At 36.2% G+C, this 22,790-nt stretch overlaps 1 protein-coding gene across 1 annotated transcript in view; it reads right to left on the reverse strand.

The window, feature by feature from the left end:
- adam19a (ADAM metallopeptidase domain 19a) overlaps window positions 1–22,790 on the reverse strand; it is a 77,377-nt gene that overhangs the window by 28,772 nt on the left and 25,815 nt on the right. Inside the window, exons 3-5 of the mRNA XM_059535748.1 lie at window positions 20,241–20,317; window positions 3,624–3,699; window positions 221–297 (exon numbers count right to left, since the gene is read on the reverse strand). Coding sequence (XP_059391731.1) covers window positions 221–297; window positions 3,624–3,699; window positions 20,241–20,317 — 230 coding nt within the window. The remainder of the gene's footprint in view (window positions 1–220; window positions 298–3,623; window positions 3,700–20,240; window positions 20,318–22,790) is intronic.

Genomic DNA, 22,790 nt, shown 5'->3' on the forward strand with positions numbered 1-22,790 from the left:
GAATTGTGCTGCATTTTGTACTTTCATGCTTCCATGCAGACCCATAAACACTTGCTCACAAAGTCTTATACACACAACTACCTGAAAAAACAGAAAAAGTCATCATTTTCACAGGATGTAGCAGTTTACATGCTTATCACATATCTCACTAAGACATGTGACCGAATTAATTGACCGTACTGTGTCTGAAGAGAATCTAATTATGCAAAACATGATATACCTCATTCCCAAACATGTGCTCAGAGCGACCCACGAGTCGGTGTGACCTCCGACCCTCCCATGATAGAAGCAATGATCCTGGAAAAGGAAGGAGAAAGAAAGAGATTACTTGAGGCAATGCAGAGAAAACGAGATAAGAGGGAGCAGTTTGCTCAAGAGACAGGCTGCGGAGTTAATGTTGTTCATAAAATAGGCTAAAGCGAGTTAATGGAACATCTATCTAATTAGTAGTAAAAGGACTACATCTGTAAATCACAATTACATTTGTTACATTTTTGGCTTTCAGGTTTATTGGACTTAATTAGTCTTCCTCTTTTTGATTGCAGCACTGAAAAACTTCCCTCAGGAGTTTACCGCTAACATTTGGAAAAGAATCGCTCCATTTAACTCTACTGAAACAGATCCAAACTACGTACAAGTGATATTCTTTCAGCTATTAAAAAAGGCTTACATGAACGGTCAGACCATGAAATTAGTTCATTTACTTGAACAGACAGAAAGCAAAAGAGGGATGGTCAAGCACCACAGACACAAATCAACATTCTCTGAAGACAACACTTGACAACCCTCCTTCCAAATATACCTACTACCCTACTATAGTAGGTGAGAAATAAAGTAGGAGAGCACAGGAGAGGACTTGTGAATGGTTTCATCCAGTTTTCATTCATATTACACACATTCACACTAATGAAAAGAGGATGTAGTTTGGTCTCACTTTTATTTCAAGGTCTAATTTTCACTATTAACAAATCATTAACTAGAACTTTTGCATAAATTAACTCCCAATTTGCTGCTTATTAATAATTAGTTATGCTAATATAGTGATAAACGGTCCCTATAATAAAGTATTTTTTATTGCTATTTCTTATTTATTTAGCTGTTTCTGTTGTTTTGTTTTTTGTTGTTATCATTTTAGGTTTCTTTTATTGTTCTTTTATTATTATTCCTAAATTCACACGATTACTATTGCATTCTCTCGATTTACTATTTCGTTCACTCGATTTATAAATTGTGTGCACGATTGACCAATTCGTTCCCTCGATTTGCTAAATCGTGCGCACGATTTAGCAAATCGAGGGAACGCAATAGTAAATCGAGAGAACGCAATAGTAATCGTGTGCACGTTTTAGTACATTTAGTACATTTTCGTGCGTACAATTTATTTATTTTTTCTTGGATGTCATGTGCGGGGCTTCGTATTATTGTCATCATAGACTCTCCATTATTTTTCCACCATGCAGTCTGATGCGTTATAATATATATATATATATATATATATATTATAAGTGTGTTTTGATTGAAATCAACAGCAGTACTTCCTCTTCTTCCTGTCAGTGCTTCCTCTTGTTGTCAGTAGATCAAAACTGTGCACCATTTATTCACAGATCCATTCCACGCCATCATTTCAGGCCATCATAGGGAATGTTTTCATTGCCAATAACTGGAACTAAGACATAAAACTGATTTGCTATAATGTGAAGCCTGCACACTGACAGTTTAATCTTCCCGCTGTAGGACTCATGAATATTTGATTTTCTTTGATTTGATAGGACTAAGGTTTGCTTAATGACTTTTTTTATGAAGTTATAAATACAACGCTAATTAAACCTCTCTCTGTGTGTGTGTGTGTGGTTACTAAAGGGAAAAAATTCCAACCTGATTATAATGTGCAGTTAACCAGCTGGTCCCTTCTGTCATATTTTCCTTTTCGGATGCTGGTAGTTGAAAAAAAGATAGAAAGAAGGAGAAATCCTCTGCGATTTTCCTTAGATTGAATTACCCCGTCTATCACAACAGGGTGCGAGAGGGGTGCTGTGATCTCTGCGGTAACTAAAGCGAACTGCTCATTCCCTTCAAAAGCTCTTTGTGTGTTAGCACCCAATGGGATGAGCTGTATGCCCATCCTGTGATGCTCACTCAAGGGGACAGCTGGAAGCTTTTAAAAGGGCTCAAAAATAATCAGGGGTGTGACTTCACTCCCATCAACCCTTGTCAAGTGATGGAAACGCAATTACAAAGCTCAGAGCTTGTGTGGGGACTGCAAGTGGATTTGGGATCCTTCATAACAGTCAGTTTACGGCTGAAGAAATTCGCTTGTGGTTTTGTATCCTTTTCTGGCTGATCAATAAGTCGGATTTTAGGGATGTGTGGAGCAAAACAAGACTGTTTTGCAATGAACAGACAGCGTGAAAAATCGAGCAATCGTGTCTTATATTCAGAGTCACGCTTTTTGATATCAGGTCGCTCTCGTCCCTGATTGAACCCGGCACTTCACACCTCAACCACATTCAACGGAAGCACATAAGTGACAAGTTTTCACAACTTTCTGCAAGAGTTAGCAATAAATTATCTGTGTAAAATCTGCCTTCTGCAGCTAAAATATATCGTAAATGGAACCTCTAGAGTCTTCTTTGCCCGTTAACTGAATGTTTTGCAGAAACTGAAAATAAGGAAAGAATTATTCATAACAAAAAATATCCCTACTGGGCTGGCAGCATTAGACTGTTTACTGGCTACATTGTATAAGGCTATTTATTGTGATTTGAGTGTTCACGTACGTTAATAGGCCTGCTAATGTTCTTACATGTGCAAAAGACAAAGAAAGCACAACATTTATAGCTGACTGAACTAAAAATTGCAGTTATGTTGCAGCATTTTATGCAATAAAATAAATATTACAGTAAGAAGAATATAATAAAAAAAAATCTGAGGACCAGGAGTGTTAATTTTCACATTACTAAAGTAAAACGCATTACACTAATGAAAATTTTGAGGGACAACATTTTTAACTATTATGACATCATTGATTTATATAGTATGTAAAATAATATATATATTTTTTTTATTTTGGGATGAAATATGAGGTTTGTTTTGTAAGAACAAATTATGTATAAATTAGGGCTATCAATCTTTTTTTTTCATGCCTCATGACATGGTACATGGCTCATTACATGATATAATCCAAGTAAATGCGAATAATCACACACCAATACTTGAGAAAAGGGATAATTTTAAGACATTAAATTATTGCAGCAGATGGAAACATTGAATGGACATTACGATATAATGTTATTTTTGTATCGATATCATTGTGCCCATTATTGGTTCGCCGTCCACAGCAATCTATTTTGCATTTACGTTTGCCTGAGGCAATTTTTTGATAGAATGAATCACACTAAACAAATGTGATTAATTGACACGTTAATAGAACATTTACCATATATAAATATAAATCAAGCTTAACATGTCAGGTAAATAAAACACACTGCAACAAATACGAGAACTAAAAAAGCAGAGACAGAGAGGAACAAAGACACAGACGCACACACACACACACACACACACACACACACACACACACACACACACACACACAGACAGACAGAGGTCTCAGTCCTGCTTACTGTGTGATTGCTGGTTTGGGTGACAGGGAGGCCATTCTCATAGTGAGTTTCAGTGAAATTGTGACCCAGGAGCTCCCTAAGAGACAAAATGAAAAAACAAAGCTGTCATTGTGATAGCGCTACACACATACACATTTGGTTTATGCCATTTCAACAGCAATACTTTGCATTTTCAAGCAATGCTTTGCACATTTAGACACAGAGAAAAGATAACCACACAACAACTAACCACACAATTATAATATACAGGATGAAAAATAGATATTAATTTTAACAGGTAACCTAAATGTTAAAATGAATAATGTTATATTCAATGATACATTACCATTCAAAGTTCCATAAGATTTGTATTGAAAGAAATGAACTCTTTTATTCAAGAAAGGATAAATTAAATTCTTCAAAAGTGATGACAGTACAAAAGGTTTCTTTTTAAAATCAATGCTGTTCTTTCTATTCATCAAAGAACACTGAATAATGGTTTCAACAAAGAATCCTGAAACATGGTTTCAACAAAAACATGAAGCAGCGCAACTGAAATTTAATTACGAAGCAACTCGAGAATTTTTTGTTGAGCACCAAATCAGCAAATTATAATTATATACATTCATACTGATACCAATACATTTCTAGTCTACTGTAACCAATATGGTATTGATAAATCATATGGCATTCACATATGTGTGTTCACATGAACATCATTTTAATCACAGACCCTCTGAGAATGATGCTCACATTCAGAAGGCAGATGTCATTTTCTAGTAAAAGCCTCACATGCTTCAAAGCACTGGCTCAATGAGAGAAAATAAAAACATATGATCTCCACTAGCCATCAATCCTTCTCTATCCCATCATTCCTTCAAGAAGTGAATCTTTCTTCATCACACTGTCCTCTATCAGGAAATACCAGGCTGATAAGAGGCCAGGCTTTAGCTGGAGTGTTATTGTGTGGCTTTGCAAAGGGCTGGTGGTCTTGTCAAAGAGGGAGGCTATGATTAGAGCGAGGGGTGTGCAGGATGTGAGGACCGACTCTGCAATCTAGTCTATCCATCAGGGCATGCACACATAGCAACACTCACACAAACACACATGCAGGGACACTACACCATCTATAACCATAAAGTCAAGTTGTAACATTTTTGTGCCAATGGCTCTCTGATTATAGAGCATGACTGCAGTCCACAGCACATGCAGCATTTCCTCAACCAAGCGATGAGATATGATACTTAAAGGTGAAGTGTGTAATATCAGAGCCACTGAAACAGAATAGCAAAAATAATGACTTTTTAAAGCACACTTTCTATAACACACTCCCTGTCCACATTTGGTCAGACCAACCTGATCTCATAAAATATATACATACATACAACGATGGATTCTGGAATCACCAACTCAGTTATTTATGTGGATCTTGGAACTTGTGAGCATAGTTGGCCAACGGCTATACTGTCCCAAACCCACCTCATTGAAACATAAGAAGACAAGTCAACTGTATAAACTGGACAATATATTAAAAGCACCAGTGCAATGTATGTTCACTTGAATGAGTTAAATGGCATCAACAACTTGCAGTAAATTTTCTCTGTGTTAACTGAAAAAGTGTCTGAATACTGAAATAAAACTTTCAATTCAATGCTGACACACAACTCACTTCAGAGACTAACAATTCTGATGTTTAATGCCCTCCTCTTTTCCCATTGTGAATTATTGTTATAAATGAAGTAAATTATACCTTTTTGGACCACTTATGTGACAAGCAGCCTATAGAAGCTAACCTTGAGAAACACCTGTGTGAAAGACATTCTTTTATTTCCAGCAGATCGGAATTCAATATCCCTTTGAGAATGATATTGCTTTTTGGGGGTTGTGCTTTTAAAATGGGTGAAGTTCTAAAATGGCAATTCCGGTGAAACAGAAGAGGTGAGTCAAAAGGACCACCATTTTGGAAAGAGCTTCTGAGGAGCGAGGAATAGGCTAGGAAATGGAAAAAAAATATTTCAGAACATGCAGCGAATCAGAGTGATGACCTTTCGCATCCGACAAGAATGAAATGATGGCACATTTTCAATCTAAAGTTGGTGTGGAGAGTCCGCTGCTGAGATGGAGGAGACTGTTGTGTGTGTTCGCGCGTGTGCCCATAACATTTCAATGAGACAACACAGCTGGCAGTTTGATTTGTGTATTATTACTGAGAGAGCACCATTATCTGCACATTCATAAATTACCTCTATGATTTCCACATTTTATGAGACCAAAATTCCCCAAACTCAACAAGGATTGAAAAGTGCTACATGAATGCCACAAACCCCCAGTGTACTGAACTTCTCCTTTAGTCCACCACCCTGTACTTAGAATTACCTCCATTTAAAAGGTAAACACTTTTTACAGCATAGTGAGAAATGCACTCTCTTTCTGTATTACAGTCAATAAACAAAACAAACCTGGCTATTAGCAATGCTCACATCCACACATAGACACTAACCACTCCAGCAAATCATTACTCTGGGCTACACACTCATTACCTCTTTGGTGGTTAGCCTAACCGACACAGTGGCAAATATTTGTGGGTTGTGGGGGGAAAAAACACACAAAGTTAATGTGATCAACAAGGCATGAGTCATTGTTTTAGTTTATGCTGGGAACAACAATGTAAGTGTTGATCTAACACCTATTTTAACTGGCCAAATGCTGATCTTAACTGCTAAAAGAACCTGCAGGCTAAAACCTTGTGACATTTATAGCTCACTTTAGCGCCTTACACATCAATACATGTGCAATTGTGTCCAAATCACTTTCAAGGACAGATTTTCTTACTTTGATGTTTAAAATCCACAGAATAAAATGATGTTGTTCTTCTTAGACAGGTAAGCTTTGTTACTCTGAGCATTTTGGGCAATAAGCACCAATATCTGTGTTTGACAATCAGTTTATCATGAGTAATATTTGGCTGAATTAAAGGAATGTTCCGGGTTCAAAACAACTTAAGCACTGGAGGTAATTAAATGTAAATGTAACACATTAAACCTTCATAATCATCAGGAAGAAGGAGGCGGGAACCAGCGGACAATCAAACTGAAACTTTAATTACAAAATAAATACAAAACATCGCGTCAGCTTCTCACGGACGACTGACGCGCACAAATAAAAACCAAATACAAAATAAAGTCCAGGCCTGGTCCTCTCTCGTCCTTCATTGTCGTCGTTCCTGTTTTATATCCTTCCATCTCCTCCGTGGGACTCGAGACCGGTGGGTCGAACAGGTGTCGCTCATTTCCAATCACTCCACCGGCCTTGCTCCTGTTCCCACGTCTCTCGGCCCCGCCCCACTCGTCACAGTAAACTTGTTTAAATCATGATTTCTTGAACTGGAAATACTTGAAGAACTTCTTGTTATGTATTTCCAACATAAATCCTGTCAGTGAAGTTTGCCGCATGTAAACTTTACAACTAGTTACATTATGTCAGGTCATCATTGCAACAAAATTAAAAGATTAGATACAATTTTAATCAGTAGCCAAATCTTTTTTAACTTGTATCATAACAAAATAATGTTTCGTGGATTTTAACCCAAGGTGTTTTTGAATAAATTCTGTAGTTTCAGCCTTTTCTGTGATAATTTACATTAAGCCACAGATGCTGTCTTGCATTGAACCCAAATCTTTCCTAAAGAGCATTGCAAGCTATTCTTTTTGATACCTCAAATAATGTTTCAAGGGTTGGCAATTTCAAAGGAATAGCTTTTAGACAAGCATAGCATAGATACAACAACGTGAAGATTGCACAGTCATGACAAGCTTAAATGTCAGTGATGTTGGTCCATCTAAAAAAGCAATCGTCATTTTGTAGAAACAATGACTCCAGACTAATCTGATTGTAATGGTATTCAAGTTATCTGACCAATGGCTATTTACAATCAATATATTTATTTGTGATAACTGTGAGGCAAATGAAATACTGCACTTAGAATCCATATTTCTATTACAAACACGTCTAATTAGTGTGGCTGTAGAACCTAAAGTAGCTCTAATTCCTTTAGAAATTCTGATATCTTCCGTTTTGTACATTCCTGACATTAACAAGGAGCACTGTGGGCAATATGGATCCATAACTCTCAGAAACCTCAAGAAAATGTGCACTCTGCCTAAATGAGCAAAAACAAATCAAGCAGACACTGGAACGGCCAAACTGTGGCAAAAAATCTTTGTAATGGCTGAGAAAGGGACATAACCAGTGGGATTCAGTTAATTTATTCCTACAGTGAGAGGAAATTGTTAAAGGGTCATCTTTTCAGACCATTTAATTTCCTTCACCCCCGAAGGTCCACTTAAAATAATAGTGAAGTATTTTATAGCAAAAAGTCATTATTTAGTTTTTCATGACCTTCTCTCTGACCCTTAGAATTAAACAAGTTGCTGAACAAATTAAAAAAAAAAAAATAAAAAAAAATAACTGTTTTGAAGCTTCGTTTCAATAAATTGTGGGCTGGAAATAAAGGTTTGAGTTCTTAATGTTACAGTAGATTTCATAGTAAGAGCTCTTTTATCTCGGAAGATAAAGGAAACAATGTGACGTTTTGTGTTTTATGTGTTTTATTTAAATATTAAATAAAAAGATATAATAAAGAACTAGCTTTCTTTTGCTGTTTGATTTGTACAGATTAATACAGACATCAGCAGAATTATTCGGGTGACTTATAAACCAGTGAAATGGCCTCAGCAAATAGGCATAACACATTTGGAGGCAAATTTTTTCTATTTGTTTAACCAAGGAATAGAATATTTAAAAGGTGAAAAGGAAATTTAATTAATTCATCCTGAAGAACCACCTTTACAATTGGGCACAATGATTAAAAAAATTAACAGCGTACTTTTAATTAATTTCACAAGGTCCCTGGGGTCACAGAACCACTGAACTAAAAACACTTATTCTATGGCGTATTGATTTTTTTATTTTATTGTAATTTTTTTGAAATGGAAGCTAAATCACCCGTAAGCAGTTTTGAGCAGGTAAACTCGCGCAGCAGCACAGTGGTCTGTGCAGTTCAGTCAAGTGAACGCTGAAAAGCTATTCATTTCTAAGGTTGAGCCCAGTAGGCAAACGATAGGAGAGAGGACCGGAGCATGATTTGAGACAGACGGCTTCCCGGCAGGAGCTATGAGAGGTGCACAGGCTAGATATTCTGGAGTCTTCAGCATCGCAGAAAACAGCCATTCAACAATATAAGTTCTACATTTACACTAAAGACAGAAAAAAGGAGCCAGTTTTAACCTTCCTCACAGTAAACAATGCATACATCAGCTATAAACTATGTGCTCAAAATTAATGAAAGTGTAAAAATGTGCTTACATGTTAAATTTGCTGCATATTGATGTGCTGCACATGCAATCTGAGTCCCAGCTTCTACATTACAAACTAATGTAGCACATCCATTCTTTTGCTCCCACTGATGTAACTCCCTCTAGCAGTTATCTGACTGAATGAATAGCTGGCATGAGAAAATGTGAGAGTGTGTTTAGGAAACAAGAATCGCTAAGATTATGCAATTCCTTCTAAAGATAAAGTGTGTAATTGTTACAAGCTCTTGGTGCATAAAAAAGATCTGGAAAGTTGCAAAGACTAAAGTCTAAAATCCAAAGAGATATTCTTTATAAAAGTTAAAACTTGTCCACACCCTCCTAAAATGCCTGGTTTAAACACGCCCACACATGTCTACATCACTATGTGGGAAGATTTGCATGACACCACCCAAATATTCACACAAAGAAAGGAGGCGTAACTTTTATTCTCGCTGTTGCCGCTGCCGCCATGTTGTTGAGACGCTGTGTGTTTCATTGTGAAAGCAAAACTACTATGTTTGGCCTTCCAAAAGAGGATGATATCCACTTTCACCGCTTTCACCGTGGACAACATCGGAGTCCAGCCCTGGGTCGTCACATGTGGGTGCCGCAAGCCTCCTTCGTTGAATCCGCCTGCCGCACCGTTCTCAAGGCGGGGCATAGAGGAACAACAATAATGTACATTATATGGAAAAGAATGTGTTTTTTCGAACCTTAAACGGCATACACACATTGCTTTACACCAAATAATGTTCTTTTTTTGCAATGTCATACGACTCCTTTAACATGCGGAGACAACAACATAAGCTTGAAGTTGGGTGACTTCCGTAAGTGTTTAAACACTGTATCACCCATAATGTTATTTGAGTGGCGTTCCAAAAGTCCTAATATAAAGTCCAGCAGCATGAAACAAGTGGCTGTCCATATGATTGAATCACTGAATCAATCTCTCAGCCAATTTGTTCAAAACTTGATTTATTCTGGAAATAAACAAATGACTGTTTTTATGAGTGAGTCACTGAATCATTCACTCAGCCGAAGTGTTCAGAAAACAGTGAATCAATCAAGTACAAAACAAGTGTTTGCATGAGTGAATCGTTAAATTAGACACTCACCTAATTAATTTAAAACACTGATTCAATCAGCAATTAACTAGCATACACTCTTAAAAATAAAGGTTCCAAAAGAGTGGTTTCACAGAGATGCCGTAGAACAACCAGTTTTTGTCCCCCAAATAATCTTTCAGTAAACAGTTCCTAAAAGAACCATTTTGTTCTTAGTGTGAAGAACATTTTAATAATCTATAGAACTCTTTTCCACAGTAAATAACCTTTTGTGGAATTAAAAGTTTTCATAGATGGTAAGGGTTCTTTGTGGAACCATTGATGCAAGTAAAGAACCCTTATTTTTAAGAGTGTACTACTCTTAATATTTCAGCCATAGAAAGATATGGTAAAAATAGTATTATTCGGTTCTTTATATGTGAGTCATTGAATCATTCGCTCAACTGATTTGTTTCAAAATCAGATACTGTCTATATCAGAGACAACAGTTACACCATTTTACAATTTCTACGGTTTAAGTTAGCAGTGCATCAAAATAACAGAGCTGCACACACCACAAAAACTCAGTGCTGACTCAGACCGTTCAACAAAATTTTTGTGACAAATTAATGATGTGGTGCCATTACACAGTGAAGTTTTTTGAAAGTACAGAGACTGGACCCCTTGTAACTTTAATCAAATGCCCCTGGTCTATATGGCCATGTCTATTTTCAAAAGGCTGTGCCCTCTGGAGGTGGCATATATCAGCTGCATTTGCTATTGAGACTGTCACATATTCAAAAGGAACTATTATAAAATTTACTATTATTCCTTGTGTGCTGTCATTTCTTTGAAATGCAATAGTTACCTTTCTGAAATAAGAAAGGCTTGATAATTTATGCAACAGACAAATGCAATATCTGGAGGCTGCAGCCCTCAAAATGTATGAATCATTGAATCAATCACTCAATGGATTTGTGCAAAACACTGATTCATTCAGGAATAAAAAAGTGGCTGCCTAAATGAGTGAATCATTTACTCAAATGATTCATTCAAAACACACTAAGTCATTCAGAAACAATAGATGCAACTGTTTGTTGCATGGTTGATTCTGCTGTGAAAATTTTCATCAGCAGGGTGAAAATAGACAAGGTGATTGGCAGTATTGAGCCAAGTGTAAATATAAGGCCACTGTATATAAAAGAGCATTGTTTTCACTACAATCTAGGGCTTTTTTGTCGCAGACGCAGTGTTTTGACGCAGTGTCAGTTTTCTAGTACATGTGTTATGTTGTTCTTTTCCTGCCTTTAATGATAATTATGTTAATGTTGATTGCTCAATCCCAGATAATAGGAGACAAATTAAAGAGAACAAAGTCAAAGGAAGCAGTGCTGGTCTAATTCTTCTTCTACACATCAGACAGGGAACAACCACACAGTACAGCTTATAAAGAAACAACGGTGAGGGTTTGTGCTGGAGGAGGCACTGAGCACAGGCGGAGATAAGCGAGTGTGAGTGTGTGTCTCATTACACTTCTATTTTCAACCACCAGAGTCTGGGTTAACTGTCCAGCGGACTTCGTCTTAGATTAATGTGCTTGTTTTATGCACAGCTGGGTTGGAGGAACAAAAAGAATTGGACTTGTCTCAGTGAGTGCACGTGTGTGTGTATGTTTTTTCTCTGAGAAAAACAGGTAGATAGATAGATAGATAGATAGATAGATAGATAGATAGATAGATAGATAGATAGATAGATAGATAGATAGATAGATAGATAGATAGATAGATAGGGTCAAAACAAACAAACATCCAACAAACCCTGTGTGTTTCATGTGTAAAAGTTTGTTTAATACTGTTATTATTCACAGGGAGAAAAAAAGCCGTACATTTACTGAAGGTGGGTCTAGAAAGCAGAATATAAAATGACTATAAAAAATGTGTGTAGTATCAGTAAAGGTCACAGTTTTCAAGGTTACTCAGATTGTGAAAGACTGACAAAGCAGCTATCACTGAGCTTATTTTACTTTCAAAACAAGTCTAGGCTGACTACCTTTTTGGGTAAGATTTAAAGATTTAAAGACGCGAGACATGTGACAAGCTTCTGTTTAATATTTTAAACACTCAAAGAGCCGCTCAGGAATAGCATTTTCTTTTCTTTCAGAACGTAGAAGATTAACCATCAGCTTCTCTCATAACAGCTGTTCTGCTGTATCACAAAATCGCATTTCCTTCTGGTTCTCATGATCCAAAAGACTATACATTGTCAAAGAGATTCACAACTACCATCTGATAGTGGCAGACTATCAAAGCATGCCATAATTGTTCTCAAGGTCAAGATGGTGCGGCATAACGGATTCAGCTTTATGTATTCTGCAGTCTGCAACTCCTTTTATTTTCGTCCTTTCTGAAAAACTGAAGGTGTTTACAGTTTTGAAAACGCAGGAATGAAAGTGCGGCAGTAAGAACAGCAGAGGTCACAATACAGGGGAGGTGACTGCTTTGTGTTTTCTTTTCCATCTGAGAGAAATGAGACTTTACAAACAATATAAAGGCAATCAGGTAATGAACAGTCTAAAGCAGGGGTCAAAAATGAGCAGACTGTGGTCCAAATCATTCCTCATGAATTAGTATAATTAAAAATAAACATATACTGCAGACAGAAAACAAGAGACTTGCTGATTGTCATGACAACAGAGAGCCACCTCTGGCACAATGTCTATACCGGAAGTAAGCAGCGTGTGTCGACTAGACAAAACTAGATCAGTCTAATTATAATGAATAGAGCTGCCTGCTAAGCAGCTTCATTTACCTCCACCTGACTTGAATAAATTTGTTTTATTTGAATAACAATATTACATGTTTGTATTTCAAAAATGTGTTTTGCTCCTTTAAAATGGTGCTTGAAGATTACAATTGAATACTAGTGGATTTCCTCTGAAGTACACAATGACATACCTATTAGAAACTACTGAAACACTTTACAGTAAAGTTCTATTTGTTAACATTAGTCCACTACATTGATTAACTGGAGACACATGACAAATAATGTGTTCTTAAATCGCCTCAAAATATTCAGACTTGCTCTGACTTTTCAAGGCTGTAATTTGAGGAAAAAGCTACATAGTGTATTCCAGCATATAGTTTACATTCATTTCAACATTTATTAACACACACACACACCAAACACACACACACACACACACACACACGCACAAACATTTACTAATGGCCAAAAAACAAGGGGTGGGGGTGAGCTGGGTAACACTTTAGTATTGGCTGTTTATTAGTACTTATAAAGCACATTCTGCATGTCCATATTTTACATCCCCAATCCTACCCAATCCCTGAACTTCAGTTAATAAGCAGCAAATTAGTAGTTTTTGAGGCAAAAGTCATAGTTAATGGTTTGTTAATGATGAAAATTGGACCTTAAAATAAAGTGTGACCAAAGTGTTTATATAATGTGACTGAGCTAACATGAACTAATAGATGTATTTTTTTATTAACTAACATTACCAACAATTAATAAATACTGAAACAAACTTATTGTTCATTGTAAATGTTAATTAATGCATTAACTAAAATAATAGGACCTTATTGTAAAGTGTTACTGAACATTTTTTTAAGCTAACAATTGTCTTACAAAGTACTACTGTTGCCCAGCTTGAAAATGTACAAGTATGCAAACTGATACCTAGCCTGCGATGGTCCTTACATTTGATCCTCATGTTAAAACATTACTCTCGTTTGAAGGTTTTTAGGGACAGTGTACAGAAAATCAGCTGTGTGTGTGGACGAGAGCCAGAGAGAGAGAGACTGTGGCCCAGTGACCTACTGAGGGCACCAAATTCCTTGCCTTTTTAAAGCGGCACCATCTGTTACCAATCACCTCATTCAAACTAGCAGTACTGTACTAGACGGAGAGAGAGAGAGAGAACGAGAGAGGGAAAACAAAGGGGGATGGGAACAGAGAGGAGGCAGCAAAGATCATCTGAGAATGTGTAAGTGACAGAGAAAGAAGGAAGAGATGCAGAAAGAAAAACAGAGTGAGGGAAGAGAAATAAAGAATATATCTTTAATTGTGTACATTTGTCTGGGGTTAAATGACACGAGACGTGGCAAGATATTTGGGGGAATTTGGGGGCTATAAATATTTCAGTGCTTACAATAAACGACAGACGCTCAACTGTATGCCTACTGGCTTCTTGCTAGCACAAACATAACCCAATAAGGACTGTACTTCAACTCTGCACTGCTTACACTTCTCACAAAAAGATCTGTCAAAGATGAACCAAGTTTCAGGAAGTGAAACTTCAGTCGCACTGATGGCATTAGTTCAGAAATTCTTATCCAATGCATAGACCCATTGTACATATAGGTAAAGAGACTGTTTACACTAAAAATCAAAACTGAGTCATCAGTTAATCACCACAGCCTAAATTCTGGTCTTTTTTCATATAAAACTATTGTATTGCTTCAGAGACTTGGAATATAACATGCTTTGTTGTTATTTTGAAGCATGACATCTTCAGCTCTCATTCCCTTTTATTATATATATGAAACTGAAATGAAATCAAACAGAAATTATATATACAGTAACTTAAAAGATTAAATGTACATTAAAAGGTCATATTTGCAACTAATAGAAATAAAGTTTAAGTTAATTCAATTGCTCAAACTAAAACTGTAATAAAAAAGAAAGCAAAATATGAATATTTATAGAAACTAAAAAAACTGAAAAACACATAAAATCACTAAAACAAACTAAACATTTAAATAAATCTGAAAATATAAAGTAAATATTAGTAGATACTATAATAGTAGGCCTATATAAATAATACTAAAATAACACTACAAAACAGTTTACAGTATTGCCCACAATAGTCATATTTGTGCTAGAATGGTATAAAATGTGTAGTTCACATAAGTGTTTTGCATCTAAATATGCATCAAAAAACATTACAATGAAAAGCACTAATTTGACTGGAAAGTTTAACAGTTAACAGAAACACTACGTTCTGACACTATATCATGGGACTAAATATTGGCAGGAAAAAACCTATAATGCAACGCAGCTGTTTAGAGCTGACTTCGCTCCATCTCATTCCATTTTAACATCTGAGTCGCTCTCAATATCAAACTGCTTTTTCCTCCAGCTTGTTCCTGCTACATGTCACAATCACATTAAATACGGCAATAACGGCAGTATTTCCACTGTAATCAGTGAGCATTACGAGCGCTCATCTCTGAACTCAACGCAAATATGGAATCATCACTCTCAATGATATTTTCAGAGCAGACTGAAGAGGGAAAGCTTACTTAATCTTGAGGATGCATGAGAGAGCAGATTACACAAACACTGGCTGCTTGTCAGGAAGAGAACAAAACAAGCCTTCTGCAGATGGGACTGCAGGGCAAAGAGTCAGAGAAATGCATCAGGGTGAATCAGTGTTGTGTTTAGCAGCATGTGACCGTTCTCATGGCTGCAGATGGCTATCATAAATGCATAATAACATCATGCACAATTTAGCTCTGTGTCTAATTGCGAAAGAACGTTAGGCTCTTACGAGAAGTTGTTTTTCTAAGAACTCAGCAGCTCAATGCAGTTCTGGTTAGCACCTATGCAAGCGGTCACTTCCTTCTTTCAAAGCATAGCTTATTTGGTGAAATGTTAGACTTATTTAGGTTTTAAAAATTAGAAACCTGTACCCCAACATCCTTGCTGACAGTTACCTAAAATAACCCTTGAGTGCTGTGCTTTACAAAAAAATAAATTTGAATTGTTACTTATAATAGCACACCCAATTAAAAAAAAACTGCCAGATTGATAGCAGAGTATTTACATTTGTACATTGCTGCTATCACCTACCTGTTGATATAAACAATTAAAATATTTCTCTATAAGATAATCAAATAAATAAAGTATGTACAGTAGGTATCACTATTTTAATGTTTTTATTTTTTGTCCATTCAAATTCTGAGTGTATGAAGCAGGAATGACAGCACGTTATTGATATTAAATTACATGACCATTATTTAACCAGGAGAAAAGAAGCATTTTTACAGTTTGTTGAAAATTCTGATTATTAAACCTGCGATTAATTCAGCACAAATTGCTAAAAATTAAGAAAATAAAAATAAACAATAAAAAAAATAAAAACACTTACTCCGTACTAAACTGCAGGAAGCTTTTCTTTATGAATTGTGATTTACACTTTAACACTGCAAAGAAAACGGTAACACTTATGGTGTGAGGCTGTGAAAACAGCGAAATGTTGAAAGAAAAACATTTAAAAAAAAAACAGCACAGACGCAATAAAGTGTCCTGTGTTAATGGACCATAATCTGCCTCTGACAGATTGACAAATTGAATATATTGCTGCGGACTGCAGGACAGTGATGGGTTTATGTTCAATGATATGAAAATAAAACAAACAATTTATTGACTTAAAGTCCCCCTTAAGTCAATAATTTTATCTTTTATAACTCATCTTTGATAATCAAAATGACATGCTGAAACATTTGCCATGAAAATAATTTATCCTTAAAATGGCATGAATATATCTGGAAACTCCTTCCTTGGTGTATGCAGAACTATGAATATGCTAATTTCTCCCTTCCTTTGCTCAATCCCACAACCTCCACTTTCACTCAGTTAAGAAGTCTTAATGCTACACAATGGCAAATGGGAACGGTGGATTAAAGCAGCTATATATGTTTGAACCAGAAACTGATTCCAAGGAAGAGGAAGAGCAAATTATACAGGATCATCTACTAAGTCAATGTATCAGAACGGTAATGTACTGTATTTTATGTATCGCTCTCTACAAAGTCAGGCGTGTAACGATAACTGATATCATTAGCCTTTGGCTTGCCTACATTATCAAACAGCTAATGATATGAAAAGCCCCACCAAAGTCAATGGTTACACGAGTCAACAGGACTTACACTTTTGTGATGGTAAGAAACAAGGGCTGTTTCAAAACCGTATTTTTGAAGCCTGCAGTTTTAAGGAGAAAATGCTCAGCAATTATTTAGAGGCTTACATATGATTCATTTGATTAAAAATTCATTTGATTGACCTCCCTAATTATTAGTGATACCATGACACCTCTGGCAAGGTTTTAAAAGTTCATGAGTTATGGCTGTGTTGAATTATACAGACAGCTGTTGGCTTAATCCTGAACATGTGCTGCAATTCCAGATTTTTTTTTTTAAATATCATATCCTCCGGGATGAATACATTAAAACATTCATAACAAAATATGTAGGTCAATCACTTTGGCTCTTGGGAGTTCAACTTCCACCGGATCTGAACCACAACCACCTGTTTGGACTCTTCATCTTCCTTTTCATGTTCTTTTCAGCTCTCCTTATCACCGCTCTCCATGCCCTAAACCCCTCTCGTCCTCCATGCTTCTTTATCCTTTCTCCTTCACACCATCAGTTTATACTTCTCAAACACATTCCTGCTCTAAAACTCTCTCTTTCCAGTTTCTCTCTCTCATATTAGGCAATATAAACTCTAATAATCACTTTCACCCCGGATACACCACGATGTCCTTCAGTCTCTCTCTAACACGCTCTTTAGATGACATAAATGCAACCATTACACAAACCACTTGACCTTAAAAGAAACCACAGACCACTCTGCAATGTCATTGCTTAAAACGAGATGACTGACACAATCACTATAGTACCTTAAAATACCAAATGTTAAAGGACAAACTTCTGCTTAATTTAGTTTAAAATTTAATTAAAATACGTGGTAAGATCCTCCCCAGTAGAGATTAAAACTCATTAGTCCAGGTTATAAACACTGCCTAAAGCACGCCTGTCATCCGCCTGTATCTGCTCATTCACGCTCTTAAACTGTCTCCCAGCCTTTCAATTAAATACCAGCTCAGATGCAAACACACACAAACATGCTCATTTACATCACAAATAGCTTGGCTACGAATGAAACGCCAAAACCTTGCACTTGTCAGGAACTGTGTGGGGTGGAAAACACAAAATTGTACCTATTTCTTATTGTCATTTGCAGAAAGAGAGACTCTGGCTTTGTTATTCTCAAAGAGACAAAAAATGTGGGATAGAGGAGCTTTATGCAATACACAATAGAGCTATTCAAGAACCATTCAAAACATGCCTACTAGAAAATGATTTCTAAAACGCTTCCATATAAGGGAAAAATATGCCTGGAGGTTTGTATGGTCACGTTATGGATCACACGTAACGCAACACAGCCATGAGACTGCTGACCTTTAGCCCCAGCTGACAGAGGTCAGAATGGCAGTCTAAAGTTGACCTTTATTGATGTTTTCAAATGGGTTCAGGGTTAAACCCCCAACATTGCCTATGCCAATTCTGTCGATCTGTTTACTCAACTTTTATTGCAGTGGATAGTGTATTAGAGCTACATAATTGCATCTATGATGAAAAAGTGTGAAAAAGCTTTTTATTCAAATTTACATCCATGCCATCATTTTGTAGCACATTTTCATTCTTTCTTTTCTGATGCTTTTATTGGTGTATTTAAATAAGACTACAGTATTATCAGTTCTCTTATATAAGTAACAACAACCAGTCCAAAGTGACTTTAAAAGTTTTAAACAGTCTCATCCACAGATGCAAATTTTTTTTTCTTTTTTTGCATTCCATTTGCTGTCTTGCTGTGTTGGCCAACATACAGTGAAGCTGCTTGGTGTATAAAAGTAACTTGAGTTAGCTGTACATCATTCACTTCTACACCTTTGGCAATGCAATTGACCTTTTATCTGCAAAATTTCACTAATGTGACTTGTGCACTGCAAGGTGTACACAATGTAAACAGGAGATTCACTGCACTATTAACATTATACGTTGATTATAATGGCAAAGTTTGCAAGAATTCACAACTTGATGGGTTCAGTGAGCTCGGCTTTGTATTTCATACAACTAAAAGGGCCAGTGAGAGGTCGTCTTGGTTACTGAAATATACTGTAAACAGCAATAAAGTAATTCAGGGGGGCACAGATCTCTGCTTGCTATGACATTCGGTTTCAGGATACAAAATAAGTGCTTTATAATATAAAAATTCTATAATTATTCTGCCCTATGGTGCACAGAAAAACAGGTGTGCTTCTTTTAAAATGGTCCTTTTTACAAACCAAACACCTTCTGCCCTTGCAGTTTCTGTATGCTCTGCTTCCTGTTGTGTGTTGAAAGCACTTTACTGCAATGTAAAGAAGCAATTACACAAATGGCATATACACTCAAGTAATGTGCCTTCTTTTATCTATTTCAAGAAGAGCTTAATTCTATTGATTGAGTGTATTCATTAAAAAGTCCTCAAGCTATCCTCCCATTTCCTGGGCCCATTACAATGCGGCTGTGATCTAGATTCTATGCCAGTCCTCCATGCCCTGACTCTCCTCATTTCCTTCACTTCGACATGCTTGAAGAGTACTTTGTCTTGTAAAAACTCCAAAAAAGTCTGCCGGACTGCTTTGAGGGTTCCTTCGAGCCTTAACAATACTCAGGAAGCTCGGTGTTTATGTGTCTCAGTGTGTTTGTCCTTTCTTCTGACCTACATTTGGAAAACCAGACTGGCCAAGACTGCAAGGGAATGCAAGGTTCATATGTGGTTAAAATAAACATTTACTCTGCCAAGTAACATTAATGTGGTCCTGCAATTTCTGAGGAGGAAAAGGCAATCTATCCCCAAAAGTCTTCCAGTACAGTCAGACTCAGATTGTGGCTCCATTGCACTGGTTCATCTCAGCATTTGGCAGAACAATCAGAAGGTGATGGCGATACCTGTTCCCTTTTCTCTGAAGATCTGCAGCTCAAGTCATTATTCAACTATCTAAACTCCAGCAAACTTCCCGGACAGTTTTACCAGTGGCAGATAAATTCAGCACCACTCCCAAATCTCTACCTTATTAGCTGGATCTGGAGGTTTTTGCTATTAAATTTAAACAGATATGTATTTAACAACTAACTGCACAGCAATTTTAAAATCAGTTTGCAATAAAAATCTGTCAGTAGTATATTAAGATTTTGAATGTTTCTCTTGCATAGCATGTGCTCATGCTCTATTTTTAATGTTTAAAAAAGGCTTCCAGTTAGTCAGTAAGAAGTGTTAAAGAAACCAGATAAGAATAATTTCAAAGGTGTTTTGCAAATGCAAGTCAGTGCCTTGTAATCAGACACATTTTTCTTCAATTATGTGTATGAGATTCATTTAAAGAGGTTACTTACTGATTTCTTTCAACTTGTAGAACCAAATTCAAGTCCTGGGCTGAGACTAGAATCTCCCCTCTCTCTGGGAACAGGTCCTGATGAAAAAGAAAATTGAAATATAACTCTGTTCAATTTAAAAAATCCATCGGTCTCCATGTAATTTCTATCAAAATAAGTGTTGCATAAAACAATTAGTTGAGTTGCCAGTAAGTGGATTTTATTACTTTAAAAGCATAAAGAAATGACAACACAACCATTTTTACCTCTGTAAGATAAAATGCAAGCCAAGACTTAATATATATATACATATATATATATACATATACATATATATATATATATATATATATATATATATATATATATATATATATATATATATATATATATATATATATATATATATATATATATATATATATATATATATATATCTAATAGTGCAACGAGTTGATGATCAACAGAAAAGTTTTTTTTTTTTATAGATTAAGCATTTTGATAAAAGATCCAGAAGACAATTTGTCTTTGGAATAATGATAAATCCTGCACAACAAGACTGCCAATATACACGACTATTCAAAGGTTCAGTGTAAGTAAAATGTAAAGTCTTTTACATTGCTACAAAAGATTCCATGATCCAAAAAAAAGAGTATTTTTGAATAAATAAATGCAGCCTTAAAAAATAATAATAATAATAATAAAAAAAATTTCAGCAGAGTACATTTAAGTAAATATAGTAAATTTTGATCTAATGTTGACTTTAAACCCTCTAAGCTTAAGTGTTATTGATAGTGTTTTTTGAAAATTCTAAAATACAGAAGACAAATCCTCAGTAAAGAACTCTCTCCAAAAAAATTCAACCATGTCAGCTGCACACTTAAATGGTTACCCCACCCCAAAATGAAAATGATGTCATTAATTACTCACCATCATGTCGTTCCAAACCCGTAAGACCCCGGTTTATCTTCAGAACACAAATTAAGATATTTTTGATGAATTCCGAGAGCTTTCTGGCCCTCCCATAGACAGCAATGTAAGTAACATGAAGATGAGCGGAGGTCTTATGGGTTTGGAATGACATGAGGGTGAGTAATTAATGACAGAATTTTTATTTTGGGGTGGACTGGACCCTTTAAACCCTGCCATTAAGAGGAGAAACTGTGTTGAAGCCAGCAGGCCAGAGCTAACATCTAGCATGTGTTTGCTCTGCGTTAGCTGTGCTAACAGATCAAACGGGTAGGAGGCTGAGGACTTTGATCCTCCATGTAAACCCTTTCCAAGAAGTCAGAAATCAGTAGACACAAACTCCTCCCTCCAGCCATCAAAAGTCCTGTGATACAAATGGAAAATCTCTTAGTCCAGCGGCAACTAAAGTCAGTAAGATGTTCTACAGACCTTGGGGAGAATGTTGTATTAACAGTACCCTATAGGGACCACACATGAAATGACTGGAGCAGCAGTGACAAAGAATGATTGTAAATGTGAAGATCTTGCTGCTAGCACATTCTCAGAAAGTAATTCGAAGTTGGAAGCGTTTGTAAATTATTGCTATCCTGCTTGCTACAGCTCATACTTAGGGTTTGAGGTTTATCCAAACAGTATTAGTGCTACAGACAAATATGATACCTAATATTGAGCGGCTTGATGGAAAGATATATGCTTACTTAAGTAATCATACATTTTTCACTTGACAGATGATAAAACCGGTAACCAAAAAAAATAAAATAAAAATGACTTGAAATCAGGGACAGGAATATTAAATAGACCAGAACACCTTAGAAATGCATTACAATTTACCTGGAGACTAACCACACCACATTAGCAACTTCTGCATAGCCAAGCCACCACTTATATTTTCTTTAGAAAGTATAACAACCATAAATCAACAACTGCATAGTAATGCCCTAGTGACAACCCACATCACCAATTCACCATTTATTTTCTTCAGATAATGTAATGACCACCAACAACTGCATATTGTAGGGATGCCCCTTAATATTGACCATTAGTTGACGATAAAAATGCTTATAGTCCACCACATTTTACCTCACATTCTATTTAACACATTTCTGATTGTTGGACTGAGATAAGACATGTCACGTTTATCTCTATAGAGCATTTCACACACACCAGTAATTTACTTTCACTTTCTCAGGCAGCGCAATTTCAAAAATAGTCTCAATGTTTTGCACATGCGCAAGATATAAATTGATTTTCTGACCTTTAAAAACAACTGTCAGTTGCATCTGAACATTGGGAAAGGACATCATGCATTTTAAACCATATCCGTTTAAATTGCTGTTATCCACCAACCACCTTATTCCTGAACGCGGAAGTAAGCCTATGGTGAGACTTCTGGTTCATTAGCTGCTATAGGGAAACAACGAGAAGAATAACAATGTACAGTAAATGGTGAAACTGTTTGCATTACAAACCAGTATGTTCATAATTAAGATAATACACTAAAATAATATGTTAAGACACACCAATCTGCAGAATTAAGCAGCAAAGGGAGTGGTTTTGAACGGCTAAAAATAGCTGGAAGCAAAACCCATAACATTTACAAAT

This window comes from Carassius carassius, chromosome 3, assembly GCF_963082965.1.
Source record: "Carassius carassius chromosome 3, fCarCar2.1, whole genome shotgun sequence".
NCBI lineage: Eukaryota > Metazoa > Chordata > Actinopteri > Cypriniformes > Cyprinidae > Carassius > Carassius carassius.